Source organism: Cebus imitator, unplaced genomic scaffold, assembly GCF_001604975.1.
Source record: "Cebus imitator isolate Cc_AM_T3 unplaced genomic scaffold, Cebus_imitator-1.0 Scaffold0, whole genome shotgun sequence".
Classification (NCBI taxonomy): Eukaryota; Metazoa; Chordata; class Mammalia; order Primates; family Cebidae; genus Cebus; species Cebus imitator.
This window is the reverse complement of record NW_016107315.1, coordinates 7,618,493-7,643,604: the sequence shown is the minus strand read 5'-3', so window position 1 is coordinate 7,643,604 and position 25,112 is coordinate 7,618,493. Positions and strand designations below refer to the sequence as shown.

General features: G+C 44.3%; 1 protein-coding gene across 1 annotated transcript in view; it reads right to left on the bottom strand.

The window, feature by feature from the left end:
* LRRC2 (leucine rich repeat containing 2) overlaps positions 1-25,112 on the bottom strand; it is a 48,927-nt gene that overhangs the window by 4,671 nt on the left and 19,144 nt on the right. The window contains exons 3-8 of the mRNA XM_017521676.2: positions 17,798-18,005; positions 12,295-12,451; positions 7,987-8,123; positions 5,295-5,440; positions 2,865-3,020; positions 427-563 (exon numbers count right to left, since the gene is read on the bottom strand). Of these exons, the coding sequence (XP_017377165.1) occupies positions 427-563; positions 2,865-3,020; positions 5,295-5,440; positions 7,987-8,123; positions 12,295-12,451; positions 17,798-18,005 (941 nt within the window). The remainder of the gene's footprint in view (positions 1-426; positions 564-2,864; positions 3,021-5,294; positions 5,441-7,986; positions 8,124-12,294; positions 12,452-17,797; positions 18,006-25,112) is intronic.

Here is a 25,112-nt window from a genome sequence, read left to right as displayed (position 1 = left end):
CACGCCTACGATCCCAGCACTTTGGGAGGCCGAGGCAGGTGGATCACAAGGTCAGGAGTTCGAGACCAACGTGGCCAACAGGGTGAAACTCTGTCTCTACTGAGAATACAAAAATTAGCCGGGCCATGGTGGCATGCACCTGTAATCCCAGCTACATAGGAGGCTGAGACAGGAGAATCACTTGAACCCGGGAAGCGGAGGTTGCAGTGAGCCAAGGTTGCACCGCTGCACTCCAGCCTGGGCAACAGAGTGAGACTCTACCTCAAAAAAAAATAAGTAAATAAATAAAACAAAAATTAAAAAATACAAAGTAACGTGCCACTCAACCAATAAACTTTTTGTCAATTTGACTTTTATTAACAAATGTGTTACATAAGTGGAAGTCTATATACTCATTTTAAATAATTTTAAATATGAGTAACCCACCTCTTTCTTTAAGGTCTTCAATATAGGCTTTCATGAATTCTTTATCAAAATGTTGGCGATCTCGTTCACTCTCCATTATTTCATCGCCATCTTGACATTGCGCATTATCAAGGGGATTGTCCATAAGGCTTATAAATCTATTCAAGAAAGCACAAAAAATATCACATTAACATCTGTGCATTTTCAATTGCAAAATTCCTCATATAAGAGAACCTCTGTTATCCCAAGTTCTGGTTTTTAGATAGAGTCTTGCTCTGTCATCCAGGCTGCAGTCCAGTGGTGCACAATCATAGCTCACTGCAGCCTCAACTGCTCAAGCTCAAGCGACCCTTGCTCCTCAGCCTATCAGGTGGCACATGTCACCATGCCAGGCTTTTTTTTTTTTTTTTTTTTTGAGACAGGGTCTCGATTTGTTGCCCAGCTTGGAGTGCAGTGGTACGATCACTGCTCACTGCAACCTCAAACTCCTAGGCTCAAGCAATCCTCCTGCCTCAGCCTCCCAAGTATCTAGGACTACAGGGACATACCACCATTCCTGGCTAATTTCTTAAATTTGTGTAGAGACAGGATCTCACTATGTTGCTCATACTGGTCTCAAACTCCTGGGCTAAAGCAATCCTCCTGCCTTGGCCCCACAAAGGTTTAGGTTACAGGCATGAGCCACTGTGCCCAGCCACACTATCATTCTTGACAAGGCAAGTTCTGTCACATTACTCTTTTCTAAAATTATTACTACTGTCCTTAGCTTTTGTCCTTTCACATATACTGTCAAATCCATTTTTCAAACTCCAAAAAAGAAATTCCACTGGAGTTATGATTGGAATTATATTACACTTTAGTATAATTTTTGGAAGAAATCACATCTTCACAACCTTTTCACCTAGAAAAGATACATTATGCCTTTTTCAAATATTTAAGATTTCTTTATTATTCTTTGGGAAGACAGTTTAATACTCTTCATGTAAGAGAACTATTTTCACTAGAGGTTTCCTAGATATTTTATATTTTCAGTCATTATTATTAATGTCATCATTCTTCCATTATTTTTCTACAGGTTATTTCTAAGAACTCAGTAAGCTATGAAATTTTTATGCAAACTTGTATCAATTCTTTTTATTGAACTTTCAGTAATTCAAAGAGCTTCCATCTGATTCTCTTAGATTTCTGAGTCCTACAATTATATCATTTGAAATTAGTTTGGTGACAGGTTTACCCTGACTGACTGCTACTGGACTTGAAGCTGCCAAGCCTGCTTCCCGGGGCTGGATGTGGAAGGGGCTCTAGGGAGAAGTCCTTCCTGCTAGCACTCTCACCAGTGCTCCTCTTCTTATTCAAACAGTATTCCACACACAGCCAATCACAGTGGAAGACCTATTCTAGTGGAAGGAGTGGAGCCGGGCAGGCGCGAGATGTCTTACACCCTGCTAATCTTGTGCTTATACAGATACGAAGTGGGTCTCTTTCTTTCCAGCAGTCATACCTCTCTTTTTGTTTGCCATGCATTTATTGCAAGGACAGGATGATCAGATTGAACTCTGTGGATAGTAAGCACTTACCACTGAAGAACTAGGGGTCCTGGGGAAATAGTCTTGCTAATGGTTGTGTTAACAATCACCTGGTGTTCAAGTCCAATGAGTCTCTGGATAGAGAGAAGGTGGCTCTTACTGGAGCAGCCTAGTGTAAAGAATGTGGGAAGGGCCCAAACTGCTGGGGATGGACAAAAAAACAAACAAACAAACAAAAGTCTCCAGATTCTGGGAGGATGTGCTGCCAGGGAGCCATCGGGTACGTTGGAGTCAGTTCAGGGGAGGGTGGGGCTAGAGCTTTTCAGTTCCACTTCCATCTCACCCCGGATTGGAGGCTGTTTGGAGTACATTTGTATGGATGTTTTTCCTTAGTTGTGGGTGGTTTACAGGTTCACTTAAGGAAACCTAAAGAAGGGTGAAGCAGCCAGGGAGGGTCCTTTCAACATCTGCTGACCCCTCCAGGCCAGTAGCCATTTGAGCACTGAGTGAGAGACCATGGGCCCTGGACATACGTCCCTCAACACCATCAACCAGCAAGCAGCATTTGTCCAGAAATCCTCTGAGCCCTATGCCTCCTCCTCTTATTCTGTTTTCCATTTTATTCTAACTCAGTGGCCTCCCCCTGGGAAATTTTCTTTCATTTATTTACAAAACTTTGGCTAATCTCACAAACATTTCATTTCATAAAGTTCCCATGTTTCAAACTAAAAGATCCCCTCTTAGTCTCAAAACCCTAGAAACTCCAGGGTCTCACGATGTTGTTCGTGCCGTATGCCACGAACTCCAAAATCCTGTAAAAAATCACCAGAACTTCTATGAGCTGGGATCAGGTTCTCAGAGTACTAGAGGCTCCAGTGCACCTCATCCTTACCTGTGTCCGAGTGCATCTACCGGGGTTTCTGGACTACTCACTTTAAAGGTGTAGACGAGTCACAAAGAGCAGTTGGGAGCTCCACCAAATGGTCCCCACTGACGACTAACAGGGTGAGCTTCTTCAGGTTCAGCATGGAGTAGGGAAGGTAGGTCAACTTGTTTTTATACAAGAGAAAGCTCTGCAGCTCTTCTAGCCTAAGAAGAGGCAAAAAGGATCAGAACACATGCACTTAGCATCACAGCTAAGAAAACCAGCGTGAATCACAAATAAATTCTAACAGGAAGTCCCTACTTTATATATACATGTGACCTTTATGAGAACCGACTTATTCTAAGTTTTGACAGGGTCACACTATGTTGTCCAGGTTGGAGTTCAATAGCAAAATCTCAGCTCACTGCAGCCTCAACCTCCTGGGCTCGAACGATCCTCCCACCTGTACCTCATGAGTAGCTAGGACTACAGGCACACGCCACCATGCTTGGCTCATTTGTCAAAAAATTAGACAGGGTCTTGCCATAGTGCCGAGGCTGGTCTTGAACTCTTGCGCTCAGGCAATCTGCCTGCTTCGGCTTCCCGAAGTGTTGAGATTACAGGTGTGAGCCACTGTGCTTGGCCTGAGTTTTAAATAACTAATGTCATGCCAGGCGACATGATTTTTTTGCGAGTTTTTACTGACTTAATCACCAGTTGAAGACACAGCTATAGCAGTGGGATAAGTATACTGCACAATACACGCTAGGCCGTGACGGAGCCTCAAACATCAGTATGTCCCTTCTAAGAGTCTACGGCATTTACAAGGGTTAGCAGGGCATGGGAAGGCAGTCATACTAGAACTGAAGTGAGAATAAACAGATTTTAGCAATGTACTTCCTTTATTTTTTTAATGATAGAGACGGGATCTCACTATGTTGCCTAGGCTTGTCTTGAACTCCTGGCTTCAAGCAATCCTCCTGCCTTGGCCTTCCAAAGTGGGATTACAGGCAAGAGCCACACTGTGCCCAGCCTCCTCCTGTACGTCTTTAAAGCACAGTTACCCTTCTCTCATCACATTTTCAAACTTTAAAACAGGAAGACAACTGCAGAGTGAAAAGTAAATGAGCAAAATATGTTCCAGATATGTCTTATTCTGTTTTCCATTTTATTCTAACTCAGTGGCCTCACCCTGGGAATTTTTCTTTCATTTATTTGTAAAACTTTGGCTAATCTCACAGACATTTCATTTCATAAAGTTCTCATGTTTCAAACTGAAAGATTCCCTCTTAGTCTCAAAACCCTAGAAAGCATCAATACATATCGCATGTACCAGGAATAGAGAAAAGTCATAAAGATGGCATTCAGGCCTAAGCCATTGCTGTCATCTCTGTCATAATAGCTTGCTTGTGTTTCTTCATAAAAAAAGATTGTAGGCCAGGCACAGTGGCTCATGCCTGTAATCCCAACACTTTGGGAAGCCAAGACAGGAGGATCACTTGAGCCCAGGACTTCAAGGCCAGCCTGGGTAATATAGCAAGAACTTGTCTCTACAAGTAATTTTTTTAAAAATTAGCCAGGTGTGAATGGCACACATCTGTGGTCCCAGCTACTTGGGAGGCTGAGGTGGGGACAGTGCTTGAGCCCAGGCGGTCGAGGCAGCAGTGAGCTGTGACAGTGCCACTGCACTCCAGTCTGGGCCAGCGAGACTCTGTCTTAAAAAAAGGATTGCAGATTCCAGGATGCCAGAGATCGCGTTTCATTTACCGCTTTAAACCTGTCCCATTCTCTGGGCTTGCCATACAGGAGCCTAATAACTTATAAATGAATGACTGAATCCTCCATGATTCAGCGTAATTCTTATTTTTAAAAACATGAAATAGCTACAAGAATATAATTTGAGGCAGGCACGGTGGCTCATGCCTGTAATCCCAGAACTTTGGGAGGCCAAGGCAGGAGGATCGCTTGTGGCCAGGAGTTTGAGATCAGCTTGGGAAACAAAGCAAGACACTGTCTCAACAAAAAATAGAAAATTTAAAATATGCATATTTTTAATTGTAAAGAATATAATTTGAAAACCTGGCTAAGCATATCAATTTGTTTGAAAGTTTATGTATAATGAATCAATAAATGCAACTAATAAAAATTGTCCTCATTGATATTCTAAACGTAACATAAAGTGATACGTTTCCATTCTATACTTAATAAATTAACTTTTCTACTTCTGTAGAGTGAAGGAAAGTTAATGATGCCATTCTATAGAAGACTAAAGCAAATTAAAGGTCATCAAAGCAATGAAGACGTGCTCAAATGCACGTAAACACATACACGTATGATGTGGAAACTGTCTTATTCTATACTTTCCTTGGAAACTGATTTCCTGGAAACAATGAATTCTGGAAAATTAGTTAATTCCAAAGAACATTCATGTACTATAAACAGTGTTTGAAGCGTTCGTAACTAATACATACACCTCACCTTAGAATGCAAGTAGCTACCTGTCTATATCTTGCGGCAGGTCAGTCAGGTTATTGTTGCTGATATCCAGCCACTGCAAATTAGACATCCGCAGGACACAGATCGGGACGCTGGAAAACTTGTTTGCTGAGATATCCACAAATGTAACTTGCTTCAAATTACTTAACTAGAAAAGAATAAAAAAATGTTCTAATTACTTTGATAAGAGTGGGGATTAAGTTCAACTAATAATTGTTAGATACATGTTTCTTCCCCAAAGGCATTTCTAAGAATACATGCAAAACAGATCAATGCAGTACATATTTTCGATCACCCTGTATGTGTCATTCACTGTGTACCTGTAGGGAAGCTAAGAGAAGTGGTCCACTGCGGCTGCCCTCCAGGAGTTTATATTGCTACGAATTATCAGTGCAGGCTAGGCGTGGTGGCTCATGCCTATAATTCTAGCACTTTGGGAAGAGGAGGTAGACAGACTGCTTGAGCCCAGAAGTTCAAGACCAGCCTGGACACCATGGCAAAACCCCATCTCTACAAAAAATACAAAAGTTCGCTGGGTGTGGTGGTGTACACCTGTAATTCTAGCTATTTAGGAAGCTGAATTGGGAGTATTGCTTGAATCTGAGAGTTTGAGAGTGCAGTGAGCCTTGATTGAGCCACTCTACTCCAGCCTGGGTGACAAAGCGAGACCCTGTCTCAAAATAAATAACTAAAATAATCAGTGCAATTTTATGTAGCAGGAACTAACGTGAGGAAGTTTTCAACTTGCAATGGTTGGTAACAAAGAAATATATGGCTAATCTGCCCAACATCACAGTGGGGTAAGAGCCAGGAGTCAGAAAAGATTTCACAGAGAATGGAGCATTCACATTTGGTCCTGAGGTGCCCTGACAGGTGGAAGGAAGGAAACGGAGGTGAGGGAGCCGCATGTACAACATCACAGAAGACGGGAAGTGCCCGTCGTGAATAGTAAAATGACTTACTGGAGACGGCATTGACAAATGGCCAGAAAGCTCTACTGCTTGTGTTTTACATCCATAAAACTTTTATTTTTAACATATAACTGAAATACATATAGAAACCTATTTTTATTTCAAATGAAAATCTATAAATATTGAATAAAGCAGGAAAAGTATCCTGTGGTTAGATTTGGTTTTGTAAGTTTAGTGATACTATGAAACATAGAAGAGTTATCTTTTTTTTTTTTTTTTCCTGAGACAAAGTCTTGCTCTATGGCCCAGTCTGGAGTGCAGTGGTACAATCACAGCTCGCTGAAGCCTCCACCTCCCTGGTTCAAGCGATTCTTCTGCCTCAGCTTCCCAGGTAGCTGGGATTACAGGTGCCTGCTGCCAGCTAGTTTTTGTATTTTTAGTAGAGACAGGGTTTCACCAAGTTGGTCAGGCTGGTCTCAAACTCCTGAACCCAAGTGACCCACCCACCTCGGCCTCCCAAAGTGTTGGGATTACAGGTACGAGCCACCATGCCCAGCTTGGAGCTACCTTTGATTGACTTATTTTGAGAACCCATGAATAAAATCTGAGCTGACTCTCAGAAAACACTTTCAAAATTGTTATGAACTATGGAGCCAGGTGGACCAGTAGGACGTACTATTGAAATGTAAAGGGAAAAAAAGTATAGACACAATTTAGCTTCATATAAAACCCAATTCCATATTACCAGATTTGCTTTAGTGAGACACAGGCCAGATTCATTCTATTGTATAGGACATTCGAATTTTGCTTGTTTTGAATTTAGAAAATGAATGTGAAGGCAGTAATGCGACGGTCAGCAATCAGCCAAGAGAGAGTTTGGGAGCCCATACTTCAGTCTAAAGTTTCTGACCGTGTTGCCAGGGTGATCAGATCAGCAGAAAAATACAGACTGAATTACCATTACTCTCTCTTTTTTTTCTTTTCACAGTAAATGTAGAAAATGTATTTTTAGAATGTAAAATAACTTACTGAAGATATTTAAGGAAACAATTTAAGACTGTCATGAAAATTAGAATAAGAAAAACCACAATGGCATTGGATCTACAAGTTCTGCTATGAATATAAAAAACATTTTACTCTTTTTATTTTCAATTTTACCATTGTGGATAAATAAATCAGGCTCTGTGTTACAGACAACAGGTATCATATATTGCAAGCATCAACAAGCATTAAATAGAAATTTATTGTGTGACGTTTTCCCTGGTTTTCCTTTGATGGCATTTCTGAACTTAAATTCAGGTTCTGGCCTCGTATAAAATGTTTTTAAAGAAGGGCAGGTGCAGTGGCTCACGACTATAACCCCAGCACTCTGGGAGGCCAAGGCAGCTGGATCACCTGAGGTCAGGAGTTCGAGACCAGCCTGGCCAACATAGTGAAACCCCATCTCTATAAAAATACAAAAATTAGCCAGGCATGGTGGTGACGTGCACCTGTAGTCCCAGCTACTCAGGAGGCTGAGGCAGGAGAATTACTTGAACCCAAGAGGCAAAGGCTGCAGTGAGCCAAGATCGCACCACTGCACTCTAGCCTGGGTGACAGAGCAAGACTCCCTCTCAAAGAAAAAAAACGTTTTAAAGACCAGTATAGTGTGATTGAAATGTCAGGAAAAGGTGGTATAATAAAGATGGATTTCATATGTTAAAACTTCTTGCTATGTTATAGACCATCCCATGTAATAAACCAAATAAAAGTAAATCATAGTGCAGAAATGTTTATTTCTTACTTCAAAGGGCAGCTCCATTAACTCTAGATTTCCAGAACAATCCAGTCTGTCTAGATTTTCACAGTCTCCCAATTCTGGAGGAATGCTCTTCAGATGGTTAAAACTGACATTGAGTTCCTTCAGGTTCTTCAAACAACCTGTCATCAGAAAATGTTACCATCAAATATCATAAGTCGAGAATGCACTTAATACACCTAACCTATCAAACATCATAGCTTTACCTAGCCTACCTTAAACGTGCTTGGAACACTTACATTAACCTACAGTTGGGCAAAATTATCTACCATAAAGCCTGTTGTACAACAAAGTGTTAAATATCTCCTGTAATGTATTGAATACTACACTGAAAATGGAAAGCAGAACATTTGTATGGGTACTCAAAGTACAGCTCGCCCCTTCCTTCCTTCCTTCCTTCCTTCCTTCCTTCCTTCCTTCCTTCCTTCCTCCCTCCCTCCCTCCCTCCCTCCCTCCCTTTCTTTTTTTCTCTTTCTTTCCCTTCATTTATTCCTTTCCTCCTTTCTTTTCTTAAATTTTTTAAATTTTACTTTAAGTTCTGGAATACATGTGCAGAACCTGCAGGTTTGTTACATGGGTATTCACATGCCACGGTGGTTTGCTGCACCTATCAACCCATCATCCAGGTTTTAAGCTCCGCATGCATCAGGTATTTGTTCTAATGCTCTTCCTCCCCTTGACCCCTACCCCCCGACAGGCCCGGTATGTGATGCTCCCTTCCCCGTGTCCATGTGTTCTCATTGTTCAACTCCCACTTATGAGTGAGAACATGCGGTATTCGGTTTTCTGTTCCAGGCTTGGTTTTACATTTTACACCTTTCTAGACTGTTTGAATATTTTTCCCTGCACATTAATGAGGTCTGTGGGGATGACATCATGTCTCCAACAGGACTCAAGTGCCTTGGAATAATCACTTCACTAAACTCTTGGAATAACAACTATGTAACCAATATGTTGGTGTTTATTGCCTTATCTAATCCTCACAACTAAATGACAACGACCATTACCCCTCCTTTACAGATGAAGAAACTGAACAGAGAGATTAAGTATAGTGCCTCAATCCCACATTGGTCTCCCGTGGATACCCCTCACCAACCAAGCTCTCCTCCTCCCCCGAGTATGCAAGGATAGCATCCTCACTCCCCACCGGTGGTCTCAACCATGGCTGCACGTGGGAATCACGCACGGACTTTTTAATGCTGGTCTGCCGTGGGCCTTGGGCATTTAGATTTTTAAGGCTCTTTGGGGGATTCTAAGGTGTAGCCAGGGTGAAAACCACTGCTTAAATCCAACTGGCTCACAAGGAAAGACTGGATATCACATTGGTGTAGTGTGGGAAGTTAAAAAGAACAGATGTTAATCTGGCTGGCAATAATTTCAAGGAAGTCATTTCAAGAGATGAACAAAGATATATATTAAGTGGAGCACCTCTGATGAAATTTCAGGCAACTGTGAGCATGACTCTTCCCATGGTGATGCTCTGACACCCCCACTTTTGACGGCTCCATGCTTAATACCACATCTGTCTTGCTGCCAACCACTGGATTCCCAAGCCCAAGTGACAGGATAGCAAGGATCCCTGAGTCTAGTGGCTTCTCAGATGCATAAGGACAGAATCTTTCTACTTGAAAAGGTTTTTTGTTTGTTTGTTTTGAGAAAGGGTCTCGCTCTGTCACCCAGGCTGGATCACTGCTCACTGCAGACTCAACCTCCCGGGCTCAAGAGATCCTCCCACAGGCATGTGCCATCATGCCTGGCTAATTTTTTACTTTTTGTAAAGATGGGTTTTCGCCATGTTGCCCAGGCTGGTCTCAAACTCCTAGACTCAAGAAATCTGCCGGCCTCAGCCTCCTAAAGTGCTGGGATTCCAAGCATGTGCCACTGTGCCCAGCCTAAAAAGGCTGTTTAAAAGTAACTCAGTCCTCAGAAACGCTATCCAGTTATTTAAATATACTATGAGCTTGCCCAAAAACGACCTGCAAATAGTGAAATCTGGCTTCTGGCCCAGGCTCTACAGAAGTTCCTTAGTGTAATATCTAAATGATAATGATTCAGTCAGCTAACATCAGTGGGACCTGGTCTCTCAAATTTGCAAAATAAAGGGGCAGGAGGTAAATGACCCCTAACATGTCAAAAATGGTGAGGGAAGGTGTTCTCTTTCCGGGTCCACAAGGAGGCGTAGTTTTTAAGGACAAGAACTTCCTAGCGTCATGCCACCCTCCCATCGATCTCCATCCGGGAGATTTAAAGGTTTATGTTTCAATTTCGTGGGCACAGGAAGAAACTAAGAGTCAATCACTCCAGCGGAAGTTCTAAGGAACTCCTTTCACTGGCCCGGGTCTTAGAGAAGGTGGGGGTTCCTCCCAGGTTAAAAGTCCCCTTCTTCCACACCCCTTCGGACTCCATGTTTGGGTCCCCTTCCAGGAACACTCTCGTGGAAGCCTGTCTTCCCTTCCTAAACTCCATCTCTCTCTATTCCCTTCCACTCAGTGTGGAAGCTGCCTTCCTCTCCTAAACTCCATTTCTGTCTCTCAATTCCCTTCCACTCAGTGTGGAAGCTGCCTTCCTCTCCTGGATCCCATCTTTCTGGATTCTCTCACTCAGTGTGAGAGGAGCTTTCCTTCTCTGGTTTTCCCCCCTGGGAACCCTTCTCACTCAGTGTGAGGGCGGCTTTTCTTTCTCTCACTCAGTGTGAGAGTTAGCTGTTTCTCTGTCCTCTCCTTTTTCTCTCTCTAAATAAATCACTTTCTACAAACACTTTTGAGTCCAGCATTTACTGTGCACTGCTCCATGGTCCCCTCTCATTCTTGAGAGGACAGGAGACCAAGAATCTGGAGAAACATCCTCTCAGGGGAGCTGGAGGCACCCTGAACCCCAATATTACAATGGTACTTTTCAGTCATAAAAATTCTAAGGTCCTTTTTACCTTTCCAGAAACTGGGCAAGGAAACAGAAGTTCTTGTCCTTATTGGGTCTAGAATTTGACTTTACCCTGATTAGCAGCTAGTAAGTTTTGCCAGTTCCTGTTTCATGGATACTGGCAGAAGACACGAGGCTCCTGGTCCAAGACAGGGTATTGATGTCAGTTCTCCTTACAGCCAAGCTTACTAAGCGTGATACTGATGTCCCGGACAGATGCTATGCACATATACATCACAGCGGAGAACACCGAGCTTGGGGAACCCACTGCTTTTGTTAGCAAGTGGTTAGCAAGGCTGCTGTTTGTTTGGGGACAGGTGTCGCCTCATTCCTCGAGGTTAGTATGTGCATAAAAAACTGCAAGATTGGCTTGGGTAAGAGGGTGGTCAGAGCCTTGTAGTCTTGACACAGCCAGCAAGACGTATACGAACACCAGAGTCCCCACAAGCCACCTCTGTCCCACAGGGTCTTGGCTTCTGGTAAATTTTCACATAACTATGCGAAACCACTGGTCCCAGGACACGTGTGTAAGAATGGAGCTCTGTGCAGCCCCAGACCTTCACTCCTCACACCCCAGGAAAAAGAGAAGCAATAATGATCACTGTCATTTTCATTTTAAATAATACAACTGACTAATGAGAGAGAATTATAAAAATTTTGATCTATTAAAACAGCAGGCTGGGCATGGTGGCTCACACCTGTAATACGAGCACTTTGGGAGGCCAAGGCTGGTAGATCACCTGAAGTCAGGAGTTCGACACCAGCCTGACCAACATGGTGAAACCCCATCTCTACTAAAAAAAATAAAATGCAAAATCAGCTAGGCATGGTGGCACAGGACTATAATCCCAGCTACTTGGGAGGCTGAGGCAAGAGAATCACTTGAACCCAGGAGGCAGAGGTTGCAGTTATCTGAGACTGTGCCATTGCACTCCAGCCTGGGCAACAAGAGCAAAACTCCGTCTCAAAAAAAAAAAAAAAAAAAGACATCGTAAGCTAAACTAGATTTATCAATGGACTAATATAGGAACAATCCATTCCATTTATAATAAGCATATTGCGTGTTTATAGATTTAAAACTAAACGAAGATAAACACAGAGTTCCTAAACAAAGTATTGCTCACTCATGAGACTTCTGGTTTCTGAGCAATTGGCAAGTGTCCCATGTGCTGAGTTATACAGGTGAGATGCTGACCTCACGGCTCAAAGGGATGCTGCAAACAAGCAGCTCTGGGGAGCCTCGAAACAGCCCTGCCCAGCCACTTCCTGGGGCAGCTGGAGAGGAAACGCGGTATCTACACACTGTCTGTCACCTGCCCGACGCCGCCTGCTTAACACACAAGAGGCCCGAAGGCCTCTGCTAAGCTGACATACCGATTTCTGCTGGAAGATGTGAGATTTGGTTTCTTGGCAGATCCAGAATTCTCATGGCTTGAAACAGCTCAATATATGTAGGAATGATTTGAATCAGGGTATTGCTTATGTGCCATTCTCTCAGGTGTGTCTGCTCCTTCAATGAATCTGGGAGCTCCTAAAATAGAAAGAATGACATAAATCAGAACCAGCCCCTCTGTGTGCACAAAGCCATGTAAAGCCAAGCATTTATTTTAAAATGCTAAGTAAGAAAGCAGACATGAGAGCGTGAAGCATAACCACCAGCAGTCCAGCCATTTCCAAAAGAAACCAAAGACACCAGAGTTGTCGTAAACTTCACAGCAATACATTAAGCCTATTTCAAAACTGCTGTGAATTCACAATGTTATTAAAATCAAATCCTAGTGAAGACAAACAACCAGACTCACACTCAGAGCCACGATATGTGCTATTTATTTGCAACATACAAATTTAACATCCCCTAAATACACTATACACTAGATTTCAAAATTTGTGCTTCGTTTCCCTTTCTCTGTAGTTGCTTTTAGAAATACTTAATAAATCTCTAATATTTGCTGCACCAAATTTCCACATATTCTTAGGAGTCTATGACAGGGAAAGAGCATGAGAAAGATAGTCAGCTGGGAGACCTGGCCCCGCCATTTTCCAGTCACGCCACCTCCCTGGGCCTCCACTGCTGAAATGACATTGATGAACTCAGTGCCCGAGGCCTCCCCGAGTTCAAGTGCTCTGGGATAAAACTGTAAAGGGGTCGACCAAGAAGCATTTAAAGACTTTAGTGAGACGATTTGTCCAGTTGAAGAAATCTAATTCACCAAGAGTTACCGAGCCCCCACTGCAGGCGAGGGGAGCTCAGCACTGAGATGGGGTGGGACAAAGAGGAGACACACAGGTCCCCTGACCTCAGAAGCTGACCACGGCACACCATCAGCAAAGTGGCTGGAGCACAGGCTGGAGGTGGGACGAGGTGTGGAAAACTCCATGGGAGCTAAAGGGGACGGGGAGGGAGCAATGGAGTCCACAGTGATTCTTCTTTTTTGTACTTGGTACTTGTAATGTGTTTTACAACCATTGCCGTCCTGTGTGTGGGTTAAGCTGTTAACTTGCAAAAGTGCTTTCACTCTAGTACTATTTCATGCAATGGTACCATAAGACAGGCAAAGTGGGTTCCTTTGGAAGAAGAAAACTGAAACCCCAAAGACATTTAAGTGAATCACTTACAATAAGGACCCCATACCGAGTTTGCAGAGCCTAGTGCATAATGAAAATATGGGCACTGGCCGGGCGTGGTGGCTCACACCTGTAATCCCAGCACTTTGGAAGGCTGAGGCGGGTGGATCTCAAGGTCAAGAGTTCAAGACCAGCCTGGCCAAGATGGTGAAACCCAGTCTCTACTAAAAATACAAAACTAAGCCAGGTGTGGTGGCAGGTGCCTGTAATCCCAGCCACTCAGGAGGCTGAGGCAGAGAATTGCTTGAGCCTGGGAGGTGGAGGCTGCAGTGAGCCAAGATTGCATCACTGCCCTCCAGCCTGGGTTATACAGCGAGACTCCATCTCAAACAACAACAAAAAATGTGGGCACCTTGTTAAAAATTAAGAAGTTCAAGAAGGTGAGCACAGGGCATTAAACCAAGCATAGGGCCCTGTGCCACTGCTTCTGCAGCCAACTGCTAGTTACCACCTGTCCCCCTCCCCACCCGTCCCCCTCCCCACCCCCATCTGGCCCTGGCAAACTGTCCCAACACCTCTTGATCTCAATGGAACCCACACCACACCAGAGGGTTGCCTCCTGGAACTGAGACAAAATGAGCTGGGTCAACAGGGAGCTGACCACAGGCTCACAATCACAATCTCTTCATTGAAACTTCAATGTACTGACTCCCTCATAAGTAACTTATCTCAGTCCACTCTTTCAATAATGGCACACTGAAAACATTATTACATTATTCTGTCTAAAATTATGTTCACGACTATTTTTAACAAGAAAAATATTAGGATATTGCCGGGTGCGCCTGTGATCCCAGCACTTTTGGAGGCTGAGGTGGGCAGATCACCTGAGGTCGGGAGTTTGAGACTACCTGACCAACATGGAGAAACCCTATCTCTACTAAAAATATAAAATTAACCAGGCGTGGTGGTGCTTGCCTATTATCCCAGCTACTCAGGAGGCTGAGGCAGGAGAATTGCTTGAACTTGCGAGGCAGAGGTTGCAGTAAGCCAAGATTGTACCATTGTGATCCAGCCTGGGCAACAAGAGCAAAACTCCATTTCAAAAATAAAACAAAATTAAATTAAATTTAAAAAAAGGAAAATATTAGGATATCATGTTAAATAGAAATGAAAAGAATTGAGTAAAAATGACAGATTGAATGTATGCATATACTTTTGCTCTTCTTCAAAACTCCATTAAAGACAACAGCACAAGAACTTTTTAGGTGGCATAAACCCTGTAGAAGGGCAAAAAGAAAGGAAAAGGAGACACCACCCGCAAAGTGTGGGTAACCAGACAGCTGGAAGACGGTGACCTGGCTTCCCAGAGCTGATCAATATTAGACGAGCAGCAGAAACGATTGAGATACAGCCTGGGCTTCTCACCAGAAGCCGCCAGAGACTCCGCAGTAGAAGAGCCTGGTACCCCTGGAAGTGAGAGCTGAAGTCAGGTCCCAAAGAAAGAGATCAGGTTCCAAGTCTAAAGACCAGAACCTTGACCCCCATCCATGTCACAAACCAATTACTTCTGCTCCCCACCTGTAAGAAACTGAGGCTTATTCACTGGAGTGGGTTCAACCATGTCACTGAACTGGAGTACCTCGGGCACAGCTGAGGCAGGGAGGTGGCAATCAGATGATGAGTGACGAATGCTAAGATTCTCTCTGTTCCGGGAACTGAGAATTTCCTTCTCTGTAGGCTCTCATAGCTCCAGACAAATCAATAATGTGCAGTCATGAACATTCATGAATAATCATGAACCGGAGAGGGGAGGCACCAGTGAGATGCAGATTTTACAGCAACGTCCCCAAAAGCTAAGCGTGCTCAACACACACTCAGAGCTTCTGGTCAGCTTGTGTCTCCAGACCACCAAGAAAAGTCCCAACATGCAAGATAAACACACACACCCTAAAACAAAAAGGACACTCTGAAAGAAGAAAACACACCCCCCAACATAAAAAATAAAAAAATAAAAAATAAAAACTATCCAGCACTTGGGGACACTAAGGCAAGAAGATCGCTTGAGCCCAGGAGCTCAAGACCAGCCTGGATAACAAAGTGAGACTCCATGTTTTTAAAAATGTGTTAAACTAGCCAAGTGTGGTGGCATGCACCTGTTGGCCCCAGCTACAGAGAAGGCTGAGGGGGAAGGATCACTGAGTCCTGCACTCCAGCTGGAGTGACTGAGCAAGACTCTGTCTCAAAAAGACAAAAAAAAGAAAAAAAAAAAAGATTGATCCCAAGGTATCTAAGAAAAGCCATTATCCTGCAAAGTAGAAACAGAACAAAATTGTAAAAGCCAAAATTAAGAGATATCTGTAAAAGTGGAAAAATAAAGCCACATTACAGAATTCATCCATTTGAAAAAACAAAGAGCAAACAGCTCTGGGAAACTAAAAATGTGGTAGTAAAAATGAAAAATTCTATTGAAGGCTTGGAAAACAAAATTGAGGATCTCCCCTAAAAGAGCAGGGTCCAGGGTCTGAGAGCTTCTGGCTCAAAACAGGAATGATCACCCCCCAGCCCCCAGCCCAACCTGGCCACACAACCACAGAGTATGGCGCCTCAGCCAGCCCTAAGGGCCCTAGCAGATCTCTCTCTACCTGGTCCCCAAGGCCCCGGAAGCTCCACAGCCCACTCCTTCCCTCCTGACCTCTTGCAGGGGCCAGGCACGCTGCCTGGTGTGACTGTAAAGGCCACAACTCCCTCAGTGCCACAATCTCTGGGGGAGGAAAACGGTAACTGAAATTCACACTAATGAATATGTGGGGCCCAGAGTCTTCCTGGACTCTCCCGGACTCAATCACAACAGAGTACAGCATGGGATGGAGAATGGGGACAAAGAGATTGCAGGTCGTGAGGACGCCATCCATCTGGTTCACAACAGGGGTCTCCCCAGAGCCTGCTGAATCCTAACCATCTTCCCATTCCCCTTACCATACCGAGCATGTTAAATACTCTTTACAGCTAATAAAAGACAGCCTCAAGTCATGCCAAATATTTAGTCTCTTCACTGAGTTCTTTCAGTCACAAAATGGCAGGGTAATAGGCTCAACTCAGGCATTTGAGACCAACCTGGGCAACCTGGCAAAACCCCACCTCTAGAAAAAAATTCAAAGTCCCAGCGAGGTGGCTCTTGCCCATAATCCCAGCACTTTGGGAGGCCAAGGCAGGCGGATCACCTGAGGTCAGGAGTTCGAGACCAGCCTGGCCAACATGATGAAACCCTGTCTCTACTAAAAATACAAAAATTTAGCCAGGCGTGGTGGCATGCACTTGTAGTCCCAGCTACTCAGGAGGCTGAGGCAGGAGAATCGCTTGAACCTGGGACAGGGAGGCTGCAGTGAGCCCAGATTTTGCCACTGCACTCCAGCCTGGGAGACAGAGTGAGACTCCGTCTCAAAAATAAAAAATACAAAATAAATAAATACAAAAATTAGCCAGGCATGGTACTGTGTGCCTGTAGTCCCAGCTACTTAGGAAACTGAGATCTTGCCACTGCACTTCAACCTGAGCAACAGAGCAAGACTCCATCTCAGGAAAAAAAAAAAAAAAGACACAAAATAGTAGGGTAGAAAGAGATGGTGGGAAGGTCCCAGGGAACCCTGTCCCAATGAAATGGGCAACAGCCCAAGATCCTGAGCCAGGGAAGCTTCCCCAGACACAGACATATCCTACAAGCCCAGGTGCTGCTTCAACCAGAAAATGTCAGCTCACAGACAACCCCTAGAGTCGCCCTGCCAAGCAAAGCAGCAGGTGGGGGAGCAGGAGCTGGGACCTGAGGAAAGAAAGGAGACTGTCTTTGCCCTGGCCTCAGAATCTCAGGACGGGAAAACCAGATAAAGGAGCTGCAGAAATTCCTTTGCCGCCCTACAGCACTTCAGCAAGTAGGTCGCTGCCCACTTCTAGTGTTAGATGAATGAAAGGTGCTGTCACTTAAATTAATATTTTTAAAGGCAAATCATTATGTTAAGTGTCTAGGGCAGGCGACAGGAGAAGAATGCATCCTGAAAGACGGTGCTGTCCAGGAGACGGCATGGGAGTCCTAGCGGCTCAGCCACAGAGGCACCCAAGCAGGTCCCATCGCTGCTTCCAGGACTGCACTGCGTTTCACTGAGGAAGGGACATGAGAACTGGGTCAGAGAAAGTAGTTGGCTGTTTCTTACCCACTGGGAGGTTCTCTAAAGGCAAGAGCATTCATTCATTCTTGGGCTCAAGCGAGCAGCAGTCACCAGCCACAGCACTGCATTGGGCAAGAATTGCCTCAACTCACCGTCCAGTGCTCCCCAGAAAGTTCAAACACAAACGCACTGCTCCGTTTGCCTCTGTCCTTGGGAAGTGAACTCTGCCTTGTGAGAGTGTTCCTTTCGATCTTGTCCAGCAGCCGCACGTTGGTGTCTATGAAGCCATTCTTGCAGTACACAGCCTGGGGGATGCCCTTCCTCCTGCATTCGGCCACGAAGTTCCACTCCTCCTTTATCCTAAAATCAGCAGCAGAGGTCACAGTTACTCTCCTTGGGAGTGGCCGTCACCTGCCTAGAGAAATGGGTCAGCCGCCTGGGCGTGGGTACTCTCCTTGTCATTCCCAGGCCTTCGTAAGCACTCCCTTCCTCTCTCCTCCCTGCTATGGGGGCGTAGGGAAAACCCTAAACCCTTTTGTGAAGTATTAGTAACTTTACCTTAAAAAGTGGAGAAGATGGGTTAGATGGAATTTCTGGCTATGCGTGTAATTATAATTTCCTTTGAAGTTAGATATTGTGCCAACCTAAGTTTTTTAAAAATACAGGGCCACAGGGATTCACTGATCTTTTAGGGGCATTTGAATAAAAATACAGAGGAGCCCCAGTGTATAAAACACCTGACTTTGGAAGGGCAACTGTCAGCCACCTTGGGGAATTTCGCTCCTGTAGATGGACCTAAGGTCCACTCAGACACTGGAGCTGGCTGAGGACTCCGCATCCCCACCAAACCTCACCGCTCATATGTTGCTAATTTTCTGACCTCTCCTTTTAGAGCTTTCCCACCCATAGCTTATTCCCCAGCTTGATGCTAAGCTCCATGATGACAGCCGGCGTGTCTCACAGACCTTCAGATGCCCACAGAGCTGTCAGAACAGGGCTCTGCACCTGGCGGGCCTTTCTTCATTCAGGAATTTATTTTCTGTTTGGGGCCTTTAACATATTCCATGTGATACAAAAACAAGATGTTTTGTGGTTTTCCTTCAAAACTATCCAACACAGATGTTGTCTGACTCAAAATAAGGTAGCCTACCTTTGATGGGGCTTAGATGCATTCCACATTCAGAAAAGCATTCCAGACCCTACCCAGCCCAACTGGGAACCAGGTGGCAGTCAGGATCCAGGTCTTCTGGGGGCTACTTTAGAACCAAGTTGCAGGTGCAGACCTGGTCCAACATAGCCCCAGGTGGTATATACACTAAATAAGTGTAAGGTAAGCCCCGTGGTCAAAGAACCATCCTAGTGTGGACACTCTCCACTGTTATCTGAAGGAAGGGTGGTTCGGAGTCTCAGTCCGGCTGTAGGGTGGCACTGTGGGGCACAGACAACCCTGCCAGTGGAGTGGTTAGGAGGGGTCTGAAGGTTTACTGCACTGGGACAAGACCATCTTCCCGGACAGGGCATGCAGGAAGTCCTGGTCTGGACCACCAGGCACTGTCAAGTGCAAGGAGAAATGTAAAGCTTTGAAAGAAGCAAAACACAGCTGGATAGCCTTTTCCTGAAATGCTGGAACATCTAGGGGATTCTCCAATTCTGTAGGAATTCTCCAATTCTATAGGAATTCACCTTTGACTTTGACTAAGCTATTTTATGGCTTTGTAGAAATTATAGTTAACTTGTAGAAAACTGATAGCCATACAAATATTTTTTATTCATAAACACCCATAAATTCTGCCCAGTGGAGGGATAACCCTCTCCCATCCCAGAAACACCAATTTGTTCCATTTTCTTTTTCTTTTCTTTTTTTTTTTTTTTTTTTTTTTTTTTTTTTTTTTTTTTTTTTTTTTTTTTGAGACAGAGTTTTGCTCTGTCACCCAGGCTGGAGTGCAATGGCACAGTCTCAGTTCACTGCAACCTCAAGGGATTTTCCTGCCTTAACCTCCCAAGTAGCTGGGATTACAGCTGCCCGCCACCACACCTGGCTAATTTTTGTATTTTTAGTAGAGATGAGGTTTCTCACTGTTGACTAGGCTAGTCTTGAACTCCTGACCTCAGGTGATCCACCTGCCTTGGCCTCCCAAAATGCTGGGATTACAGGCGTCAGCCACTGCACCCAGCCGCTCCATTTTCAAATGTATTCAATGCTCCTGGTCTCTCAATGTCTGTCCTTTGGGTTCTCCTTTGAGCTGATTGTAACATTTTATAGTTTCCCTCTTGTAAATAATGAGAAAAATAAAGTGTTTAGGGGTTGTTCCTTTTATATCTGCTATAGAATCATGATTTTTGCCTTTTTTGAAAATTCTCCTTTAATACAAGTTAGAGTCAGAAGATCAGCAGGAGTTCTGAGAGGTGAGGAGAGACAGCCCTACCTCCTTCCCTGGGCCCTTCTTGTCTCGGGATTTTCAGGGTTCAGTGAGTTGTGTCCACCTTTCATCTATGTAGTTCCATTTGCTTTCAATCCTATCTGATTTTGGCTTCACCCACTGGGCACTCAGCATTAGTTTTTGGCTTCATATGGTCACAATTTCCCGCTCTTGACTAAATGCGATGTGCAGATACCAGGAGGAGAAAAAGTGAGGAAGGAAATGAGAGGATCAAAGCCACCAAGAAGGCAAGCAGAGGGCACAGAGCCAGCAGCTCCCAAAGACCAGCCCTGACTCTGATCTGGGAGGACCCTTAGAAAGGAAGTCAGCTGCCTGCAGACATTCTCATTAGTGCCTCATCCACTAAGTCTTTCATCCAATCAAGTTAGGAGGGTCGCAAAAGTTTAACAGCAGAACTGGGGGGGTGGTTAACCATCAGTAATTGGGGGAGAGGAGCAGACTCATTCCTTGGGTGTGCTGCATGGGGAGAAAGGATATCCATGAGAGGAGGGCAGTTTAGTTACAGCTGGGTCCTCCCAGTCACCAACCGTCCATGTTCCAATGGCTTTTATAAAGATACTGTTAACTGTTTGAGCCTCACATTCCACTCCTAGGTATTCACACAAGAGAAAAGAAAGCACATGTTCATACAAAGACCTGTGTACATATTCACATCAGCTTTATAACTCCAAACTGAAAACAACCCAAACGCATATTCACAGGTGAATGAATGAAAAACTGTAATTTCTTACTATTCGGCAATAAAGAGAAATGAACCACAGATACATGCTACATGAGTGAATCTCAATATGATAGAAATCAGAAAAAGAAGAATATATGGCTGGGTGTTATGGTTCATGCCTGTAATCCCAGTAACTTTGGGAGGCTGAGGAAGGAGGATGGCTTGAGTCCAGGAGTTCAAGACCAGCCTGAGCAACATAGACTCCTTCTCTACAAAAAAAGTTTTTAGTTAGCCAAGCATAGTAGAATGCATCTGTCATAACCAACAGTCCCAGTTACTTGTGAGGCTGTGGTGGGAGGATAACTTGAGCCTGGGAGGTTGAGGTTGCAGTGAGCCAAGATCACATCACTGTGCTCCAGCCAGGGTGACTTCTTCTCAAAAACAAATTATATATATATATATATATATATATATGCATGTGTGTGTGTGTGTGTGTGTATGTCTGTGTGTATATATATATGTGTGTGTGTGTGTGTGTATATATATATATATATATATATATGAAACTCTAATAAATGCAGAATATAGTGATAGAAAGTAGTGATTGCTTGCCTAGAGAGGGAGTTCGGGGATGGGGCTAGGGGATGAGAGGAAAGGATTACAAAGAGTGAGAAGGAAGCTTTTGAAACTGAGAGCTCACCTGATTTAAGCCCACCAGACTTAATCTGCCTTGTTTGCTTCTAACGACTTGCTTCAGGCTGATTCTAAAACCTATATAGCTAAAAGCCAAACAATATATAACTAAACTTTCACTAGCTTCCTTACAGATAGCATCTCTGATGCATGGATCACCATGGCAATGGTTACTCAAGTTGTTTTTCAGGAGCTTGAGGCAGCCCCTGTCCAGTCCACACCACTGACCACTCGACTCAGTTTGCAAGGTTTTCAGTGGTGCTAAAAAATTGACCTTTGATGTCAGAGGACCAAAAATCCCAACCTCAGATCATGCTAACACTTTCATTTCCTAAACATATATCCTATGAAGGAGCACATGGCCTGACTATGCTTCTGCAGAGCCCTGATTACCTCACCTTTTCTATCCACCAATCACACTTCACCACACTTTAGACCCCCACTTTCTATCCTATGAATATCCCCAAGCCCTATTTTTAGGGAGATGGATTTGAGATTTTTTCTTCTGTCTCCTTGCTTAGCAGCCTTGTGAAGAAATTCTTTTCTCTTTTGCAAAACCTGTTGTCCCAGTGATTGGCTTACTGTACACAGGCAGAACAAACCAGGTTTTGTATCACCTTTAAGGTGATGAATATGATCATGGACAGTTTTATGGGGGAATACATATGTTAAAATTTTTCAAGTTGTATACTTTAAATGTAAGTAGTCCATTGGATGTCAATTACCCCTCAATAAGGCTTTTATAAAAATATATTTCATAGCCCCCATTGTAATCACCTCTGGCATGCATCCTTAACCCCCTTGCCCCTCTCTTGCTGTCATTTGAACAAACCACAATTTAGTTTATATCCCACTATCCCCCTGCTCTACACCTGCCCCCACACAGTAAATGAGATGAAGGAAAACTCACAACTTTGCACACTGGTCTGGCTTTGAACGGACAACCACTAACCCAAGGGCCCCTCACTATTGCCCAGTAGTAATTCCATATTTCCCAAGACCATTCCTTTTCCCAAGCCCCAGATGACTGTTTCACATTTTCTCCCTTTCAGTCAAACCTCCATTACCACCCATCTCATCCTCATTCCCAGCTCATGACCTTAACTTCCTGGTTCACAGAGAAAAGAGATGAAAGAAAACATAACTCCCACAAACTCCATGGGCATCTACACTACCTACTTGCATCTGCTCCCATAGCCTCTGCCTTCCTTTCTATTCCCCTGGAAGAATGCCCCAAGATCCCACCAATGGCCAAACCCAGAACAGCTGGAAGGATTGCCCAGTCACAGTCACCTCCTTGCTCTTTATTGATCACAAAGGCCAGCCTTCCACTGATTCAAAGACATTGCCACAGCAGTCTCCCTCATCAGTATTCCCTCATGTGCATCCTTCTCTTCAGCATACAAACATGCAGCTATTTCTCTCGTATTAAAGGGAACCCCACCTCAACCCCATGTCTCCCATGGGCCTGTTTCTCTGCTCCATTTTATAGCAAACCTCCATGAAAGAGTTGTCCTGGCTACAGCTCTCTTCTCCCTCACTCCCTGTTGAATCCCCTTCAGTCACCCTCACTCATCTTTTGAAACAAGCCTCTCATCAAGGTCATCAATGGTGACCACTTTGCTAACCCAGTGGGCAAACCCCAGTCCTCATCTTATCTGATCCATCTGTAGCATTTGACACAGCCAATCACTTCCTCCTCCTCGAAGACTTTTTTGCACTTGGCTTCCAGGACACCTCACTCTGCGCTTACCCTCCTACCTCTCTAGATACTGTGCTGCTTCCTCCTCATCTTCGCAGCCTCTGGATTTCCAAGTGCCCAACACTCAACCCTTGGGCCTCTTCTCTGTCTGCACTCTTTTTTTTAGATATCTTCCAGATCGCAGCTTTAAATACATCTACCTGCTGACCATGCCCACATGTATATCTCCAGCCAAGACTTTCTCACTGAATCTAGACTCTTGTATAAAATTTCCTCTCCAACATCTCCACCTGGATGTCTAAAAGGCATCTCACAGTTAACATGTCATCCCAGTGACAAACTTCTGATCAGCACAAACTCCAGATCTTTGGCCCCACAATTCAGTAAAAGGCTTCCAGCAGCTCCGGCCAAAAAACTCAGGGTCATCTTTGACTCCATGCTTTCTTTCATACCACATATCAAATCCATCAACAAATATGGCCAGTTCTATCAGAATCCAGCCACTTCTCACCATCTTCACTGCTTCCATCCTAGTCCAAGCCACCATCTTCTGCTTACTGGCACCCCCTCCAACCCCCCCACCTTCCGCCTCCCTGTGGTCCAAACTTATCCAGCAGCCTAAGTAAGCCTCTTACAATGTCAATCACATCATGTCTCTGCCCACACACACCTCTTACTGGCTTCTCTTCTCACACAGTGTCATCTGCAAGGCCCTACAGACCTGTGTCCCTCCCCTTGTTGCTCTGACCTCATCCCCTCTGCCCTCACTTGCTCTTCTGGCCCAGTCATACTCCTTGCTCTTCATTGAATATCCTGGAAAACGCTTACCTAGGGGCATTTACATTTGCTGTTATACCTGCCTGGAACCCTTGTTCTGAGAGTTCTGTAGGGCTGGCTCCCCAGGTCTACATGTAAATGCCACCTTCTTAATCAGATGTTTTGCTTTTAAGTAACCACTTGAGATACTGCTGGAGTTTCATGCTTGCCATTCAGCTGAGGGAAGCTGAAACATTTGAAAAATATATTTTGCTGACTGCACTGGCTGGCACAGCTCTATAGGTCTCAGTCCCAGTGAGCTGAGTTGGGGAAAATCACCCAGCAATCAGTGAGTTGGGGCTTTAGGATCTATGTATGAAATCTAAAAGTAATATAATAAAAATGATAAATTTAAAAATATTACTGGGCTCAGTGGGCTCAGGCGAGAGGAACACTTAAGGCCAAGAGTTCGAGACCAGCCTGGGAAACAAAGTGAAACCCTATCTCTGCAAAAAAAAATACAAAAAATAGCGGGGCTGGTGGCACATGTTTGTAGTTCCAGCTACTCGGGAGGCTGAGCTGGGAGAACTGCTTAAGCCCTGGAGGTCGAGGCTGCATGAGCTATGTATGATCACACCACTGCATTCCAGCCTGGGCAACAGAAGAAGGCTTGTCTCAAAAAAATTTAACAATAAGTGTGTGTGTGTGTGTGTGTGTGTGTGTGTGTGTGTGTACGTGTGTCAGTACATAAAGGGATATGAATTTAAAAGCAGAAGAAAGTACGCTCCTCTGGGAGGTGTTGTAGGGGCTTGGGATTGTTGCTTTTCCTTTAAATTAGCTTTCCTTTGGGGTTTAGTTTAATAACCATATGATAACAATGAATTTTAAATATCTACCTGTAGATTTAGGTCTTACTGTAGCAGGACAAGGACAAGGCGCAGACTCTAGGTCAAAGGCACGCTGCCAGAATTTCTGTTAGACGCGATCCATACAAAATTGTTAAACCCGGCACAGCCACTGCAAGTTCTTGTAGTCACTGGGCACTTTTCAAATTAATGTCTCTAACTTTTCTTTCCTCATTTCTTTTTTTGTTTGTTTTGTTTTGTTTTTTTGTTTTTGTTTTTTTTTTTTGAGATGGAGTTTTGCTGTTGTTGCCCAGGCTTGTGTTCAATGGCACAATCTTGGCTCACCGCAACCTCCGCCTCCTGGGTTCA